This window comes from Sinocyclocheilus rhinocerous, unplaced genomic scaffold, assembly GCF_001515625.1.
Source record: "Sinocyclocheilus rhinocerous isolate Xijiao unplaced genomic scaffold, SAMN03320098_v1.1 scaffold1050, whole genome shotgun sequence".
NCBI classification, from domain to species: Eukaryota; Metazoa; Chordata; class Actinopteri; order Cypriniformes; family Cyprinidae; genus Sinocyclocheilus; species Sinocyclocheilus rhinocerous.
Window position 1 is genome coordinate 240,727 of NW_015651629.1, and position 6,574 is coordinate 247,300.

General features: G+C 32.4%; 2 protein-coding genes across 3 annotated transcripts in view; one reads left to right on the forward strand and one right to left on the reverse strand.

The window, feature by feature from the left end:
- Positions 1–1,059: 1,059 nt before the first annotated feature.
- map1lc3c (microtubule-associated protein 1 light chain 3 gamma) lies at positions 1,060–3,144 on the reverse strand. 2 transcript variants are annotated; one of them, XM_016518686.1, is made up of 4 exons: positions 3,038–3,144; positions 2,866–2,933; positions 2,688–2,794; positions 1,060–1,530 (listed from the first exon to the last, which is right to left on the reverse strand). In XM_016518686.1, exons 1-4 carry the CDS (start codon positions 3,093–3,095, stop codon positions 1,353–1,355), a joined length of 411 nt encoding a protein of 136 aa, XP_016374172.1. In that variant the 5' UTR covers positions 3,096–3,144; the 3' UTR covers positions 1,060–1,352. The 2 variants fall into 2 exon arrangements, with proteins under 2 accessions (XP_016374172.1, XP_016374173.1); XM_016518687.1 differs by having other exon boundaries at positions 2,866–2,921; positions 3,038–3,143.
- A 218-nt stretch (positions 3,145–3,362) lies between these two features.
- Positions 3,363–6,574, forward strand: part of strn (striatin, calmodulin binding protein) — a 62,322-nt gene continuing 59,110 nt past the window's right edge. Inside the window, exons 1-2 of the mRNA XM_016518678.1 lie at positions 3,363–3,371; positions 5,889–5,979. Coding sequence (XP_016374164.1) covers positions 3,363–3,371; positions 5,889–5,979 — 100 coding nt within the window. The remainder of the gene's footprint in view (positions 3,372–5,888; positions 5,980–6,574) is intronic.

The following is a 6,574-nucleotide window of genomic DNA, read 5'->3' on the forward strand; positions in this document are numbered from 1 at the left end:
GATTACAACTCACAGTTTCAAGCACTTTATCCAAAATTCAAGCATTTTCGATGTTTACAGCAGCAGTATTAACCCTGTACATAATCCATGTTTACATTACAGTAACAAATTCCCAAGCTGGTAATGAAATTAAAAGATCAACGCCTGTGTAGGTGTTCAGATACATTGTTTTTATAGTATTTAATGTTTTAGATTTGGGATATATTTGATTACTGTAGAAATTATTAGTAATTAGCCATCTTCAAGAATCGGCTGAAAACACATCTCTTCCATCTTTATTTGACCTTCTAACTCTAGCACTCTCTAATCATTTTGTGCTCTATTCGTTTTCTTTTCATTATACAATTAACAAAAGCAAAAAAAAAAAGGCCTCTAACACCAGCTTGCTCTATTCTTTTTCTATTCAGTTTTTTTATATAATTAAAAAAAACTTGCTGTGTGTACCGTGTTAAGCTGAGACTTATAGCACTTGCATATGATTGGTCTTTTGTTGGTTTTGACTGCTTTTATTGTCCTCATTTGTAAGTCACTTTGGATAAAAGCATCTGCTAAATGACTAAATGTAGCAAATCTTTAGTTTGGTTCTGAACTGAAGTTCAGTTGTTTGGAAACAAGCAAACAGGGATATAGTTTGTGGAGGTTTTTGTGTCTGACAGAGAAAAGATCTGATGTAATTTGATAGCTGTAGCTAGTCAATGCATTTTGTGCCAAAGCAATGATAAATGATCCAGTTTAGCCCACACAGATGCTGTTGTGCATGGATTATTTTTGACACTGAAGCAAGTATTGAGAAATGGGTCATAAAGTGTCATTAATATAGTGGGTTAATCACATAAATAGGCTTCCAATCTTTAAGCATTCAGTTTTACACTTTGATAAACACTTTTGCACCACCTACAATTGATGCAAAAAATAAAATAAAACACACACTGACAGTATTATAGAAGACACATTTAAAAGTTCATTTTTCTTTAAAGGCAATGAAACACTTCTTTGCTTCAACAGCGAATTAAAGACAAAACCTTGGAAAATCAAATAAGAAACCCGAATGCAACGGTGTGCAGCATCAAACAAACAATATCCTTTATTTTCTATCACCACATGATTAACCAATAAATGATTGACATTCAGTTTTATTAGTCGGGCATATTTGAGGACGCTTCTGCAGCACATGAATGAACAGACGTCTCTCTCTAGTGACCGATGCACCAATTAAAGACATTTTATTACTCCATTAAAACATACATTAGAAAATAATAGTATATCTAAAAAGCTAACATTATATACAAAGACTTAAATATTTAATCACAGTTCAGTGAAATAAATAAGACCTCTTGGACCCGCCGACGACGTCACCGGTTATTATTACAGTGTCCGAACATCTCCTGTGAGGCGTACGTCATGTAGAGGAAGCCGTCTTCATCTCTATGGTCTTTATAGAGCTGAGCCATGGTCAGAGACATGCTGGCGATGCCGGAGTTATTGATCAGCAGGTAGAAAGCTTGAGTGGGCATCAGGGTCATTCGATTCCTGAGAAACCAGAGCAGACATGAGGAAAAGCCACAGCGTGAGAAAGCGCTTAAATCCAGCCAGGTGATGATCAGCTGACGCCTCGAGCACCTCGGCAGATTCTCAGGGCTGTTCACTGGAGCTTACTACCAATACTAGTGCAATACGAGAAATGCATGAAGTACACAGAACCAGTATTATGTGCTCCATCTACTAATTCTGCATGCATATATAGCACAGATCTATAAAGAGTCGCATTCATAAATTATATGCACTAATATGACATTCTATGAATGTGAAATTATATTAAAAAAAATTTTTTTTAAATTGCAAATGATTCAAACATGTTCCACATTCATTGAATATTAATACAATAAAATTGTATTTTGTTATCATTTAATTGTATTATTTTATGAACGAAAATATTTAAAAAGTTTCATTCATAAATTATATGCACTAATAATTTATGACATTCCATGAATATGAAATTACATTAAAATCTACACATGAAATTTTATTTATTAAATTTTAACATGCACAGAATTTTAACACAATAAAACTTATACACTTGTTATAATTTAACTATTCATTTATTTTTATGAATGTGAAAAGCTACACTACATGTATAGATTTATTCATATTAAAGTGTCACAATCATAGACCCTTAATACAACTAAAAGAGTTTATTTTATTATAAATCACTAAATATATAAAATTTAATCATTATGAATGTAAAAACGAAAACATGACGAATACAACCTACAAATGCTATATTAAAATTCACATCCATAAACAATTCCACTTGCATTTAATCATTTTATGAATGAAACTTAAAATAAATTGAAAAAAAAAAAAAAAATTATAATATATATATATATATAAATAAAATTTAAACCAGTTTACATTTAATTTATGAATGAAACTAGTATGGTGTGTGTGTATATACATATACATACACACATTAAAAATACTGCACATATATTAGTGAAGTTTAACATTCATAAAAAGTCAAATTAATAATAATAATAATAATTAAATTTTTTTTTTTTTTTTTAACGTTTCAAATTTTTTTACACCACTTTAAGAAAATAAAAGCTTGTTTGGAGAGCAATAAAGTTACTTTTGACAGTCAGATTACAATTTATCTGAAGACACTTCACACAGATTTGAAGACAGACCTGATGATGGTCACGAACTGACTCATAGTGAGCTCCTGAGGCACGAGGAACTTGGTCTTATCCAGCGGCGGCAGGTACTTCTCTCTCTGATATCGCTCGATAATCACCTAAAACACGCACTAATTAACGCTGACAGCCGGTAAGAGATGAACTAAACTCAGAACCGGGCGTTTCTTACCGGGATTTTAGTCGGAAACTTAGTTCGGATTCCCGCCACCTCTTGTTTCCTCGTTGCTGATACATAATCAATATCACAAAATAAATAAAGAAATAAATTAAAAAGCAAAGACGACTTTTGCATTTCACAGCATGTCAGCAGAGAGCCTCGTGTGTGATATAAAGACACATACCTAAACTCTTCCTCTGTTTGAAAGGTTTGGGATGCTGGGTTTTCTCCAGTGGAGGCATGTTGTGTCGCACCTCTGACCCGCGCGCGCTAATTACTCGTGAAGCTTGCACTAATTATATACTGCGCCGGCCGTGACGTCACGCTGCGTACGCTGCCCACGTCACGATTTAATAATAATGAGATCAACAGTTCAAAATAAAAAATAATACAACGTGTTGATGTTCGCATGCGTAACGTTTTTTATTTTAATATTTAATGTGTTTTTGTCTACACATACTAACCGCCATGTAGCCTAGATAATAAGTATGCAGATACACATTCCTACAATGTCGCAGGTAAATGAGGCTCTGAATGGATCTTTGTGTTGTTCACGGGTTTCACCTTCTTAGAAATAGACACATGGGTGTTTAAAACAGAGGTTTGTATTGTTGTGTTGTATAACAGTTCGTGCATGACATGACCACTTAAATGAATCCATTGTGAAATTATGACACAAGCATTTGCTTGACTATTTATTATGTTGATGCATGCATAACCTGCGTTCTTTTATTAATTACTGTACTGTTTCCATTTACATATTACTTATTTTTGTGGTAATAAAATTGTTTATTGTCAAAATTATTGATTTACATGTATTCATTTATCAAAACCGGTAATTTCGTTAGTCTTGAAGTAGTGTTTTACTTAGACAGCTGATGTGGTGTTTTTGCAGGATTGCTAACAGCTAGTCAAAGAATAAACAATAACTCGGAATGAGAACGTTTGGACGAAAAAAAGGATAAAACGCATCCGAACTACAAGTCCCAGGATGCTCAGCGCACTCGCCTCTGATTGGCCGTTCACATTACGAGTTGTTCGTTCTGTCCAATCAGAGCGTTTCGTGCTGGCAGCGATCTGTTGAACTGCTTGTGGGCGTAAAAATGAGCGGAAACCAGCCTTGAGAAGCGCGATTCATTTGACCGAATAGGTTCGTTCGAACGAGTCGATTCTTTAAAGGCTTCATTGAGACCTTGATAAATGTTTTAATATTTTACGTTTAATATATTTAAGGTATTTAGTGGAAGTTATTTTATCCAAAGTTTATTATATATATATTTTTCAACTTACTATATATATTTTTCATTTTTTTCTATTTTTTTGTTTATTTATATCTAAATACATCTTATTTTTTATTATCTGTGTGTTGTTGTTGTTGTTTTCTCTATGTACTGTGACAGTAAAACAAATTTCTTGTATGTGCAAACATACTTGGCTATAAAGCTCTTTCTGACTTCTGACAAAGTTATGTTTTTGATATATATTTTTTTGTTACTTCAAATTAAATAAACGTTAACTGAAATAAAAAATATATAAACATAGGCCTATACTTATTTTATTTCAGTTAGTTGCCAAAGCAACATTTTTCATTTTAATTTAGTTTAACTTGATGTACTAAAATAACAACATTTAAATAAAATGTATAAAAAAACTATAAAGACATTTTTAAAAAGCTACACAAACAACAAAATTATTAAAACTTTAACTGAAATTAAAATGAAAAGGAAAATATAAAAATAAAAACCAATTCTAAAAATTAATAATTATATAAAAATAAAATAAAACACACATAATAAAATATAAATATAAGTACAAAAAATAATAATATCTCAAAAATACTGAAATTAACACTGTAACTACAAAGTGATTCAAAATGGTGAAAAACATCTCAGAATATGCTAACATGCACATAAATTATTTTCAATACAATTAAAATAAATTGTGATATAAATACAAAAGTGAAATAGCCTAGATCACTAAAAATTATATTTTAGTGATGTATGACATATGTCACTAAAATATATGCTTTTTTACATCTTATACATCTATTAAGATTCGAGCTAAAAAATTGAAACGTCTGAAATGGAGGGCCAAATTACTCAAAATTAAATCATTAAATAAATGTTGAAATATATAAATAAATCGTTAAATAAAAATTAAATTAAATACAAAAATTATTAAATAATTAAATACTTAAATACATAAATATATATATATAAACCGGAATATTCATTCATTCATTTATTATTTATTTATTCATTCATTTAATTATTTATTTCCTCCACATAAGGAAATAAATGAATGAATGAATAATAAATAAATATTTGTTTGTTTGTTTATTTATTTATGCATTTATGTATGTATTTAATCATGTATTTAACGATTTATTTATATATTTCAACATTTATTTCATGATTTAATTTTTAGTAATTTTGCCCTCCATAGTCCGAATCCATGTAAGGCTATTTGTCAGCTGTTTATTTCATTCCACATTCCACGCTGATCGGTTCGACTGGTTCAGTTCAGAGAATCGGCTCACAAGAACGATTCACTCGCGACTCGACCAGCGCTAGCGGAAACGTCATGAAGTGACAGCAGCAGCAGCAGCGCGCGGTGAGTCGAGCGCTCGCCCCGTTTCCCGTTCTCCGTTCTCCGTTCTCGGACGAAATACAGCGTCCGTTTGGTCGATCAGACCTCCGATTCCCGGCCTAGCCATGGACGAGCAGGCGGGCCCCGGTGTGTTCTTCAACAACAACAACAACTCGATATATATATATATATATATAAATTAAATTTTACATAAAGTAAACAGTCTGTTTGTAACATCATTAGTATTTTATTATGACATCATATGTTTGTATATATATTATACAATAACCATCTAACTCTAGCACTCTCTATTCTAATTCTATTCTTAAAAAAGAAAAAAAATGCCCCTTTTAGACTTGCACTCTATTCATTTACTAACGGCTTGTTTTCTTTAAAAAAAAAAATGTAACACTAGCTTCTCTATTCTTTTTGTATTCTATCTACAGTATTCCGGGGATTTTACACTTTCTGCAACACGAGTGGGCCCGGTTCGAGGTGGAACGGGCGCAATGGGAGGTGGAACGGGCCGAACTGCAGGTAACGCGCCTCTTCCGACCGTTATTTTCTGAGGTGTTTTGAACGCTGTCCGCCAAAAGTCAGAATCAGACATTTCTGGGCTTGTTGTTCTCTCGCGCGCTGACGTCACAGCAGAGTTTCTCTCCTCAATACTGTAACTCTATCCAGTTCATCACAAACACCGACATCTGCGACTCAAACCGACAGCGGGGAAATAATACCTCGTATTTTTGGTTTTGTAATATGAGCAGGCCGTGTGCTTGACATGTAGATGTGAGAATAGAAACAGAATTTAGAGTTCTACTTGCACATTCTTTACATTCCTTAAATTCTAGAAATGTGCGTGTAGAATTCTAAATTTACGTTTGTGTTCTATATGCAAATAATAAAATGTATAAATGTATGTTGCTTAAAGAAAATCAAGTCGGTTTGGAACACCATTTCTGTGTGTGTGTGTGTGCGTGTGTGTATGTGTGTGTGTACACATACATATTTACATATATATAAATACATAATATTCATGACAATCCCATCTTCCCTAATTCTCATTACTATGATGTAAATTTGAATATATCATGTTAGTATTTTAAACTGGCTTATGTGTGTGTGAGTGAGT

What these genes read in the sequence shown, in the direction of transcription:
- map1lc3c (XM_016518686.1), bottom strand. Translation starts at nt 3,095, where the DNA reads ATGCCTCCACTGGAGAAAACCCAGCATCCCAAACCTTTCAAACAGAGG. An exon ending in CAAACAGAGGAAGAGTTTAG is followed by an intron (nt 2,934 to 3,037) that starts GTATGTGTCTTT and finishes TTTGTGATATTG; the next exon opens with ATTATGTATCAGCAACGAGG. An exon ending in CAGTTCGTGACCATCATCAG is followed by an intron (nt 1,531 to 2,687) that starts GTCTGTCTTCAA and finishes CTGGTTTCTCAG; the next exon opens with GAATCGAATGACCCTGATGC.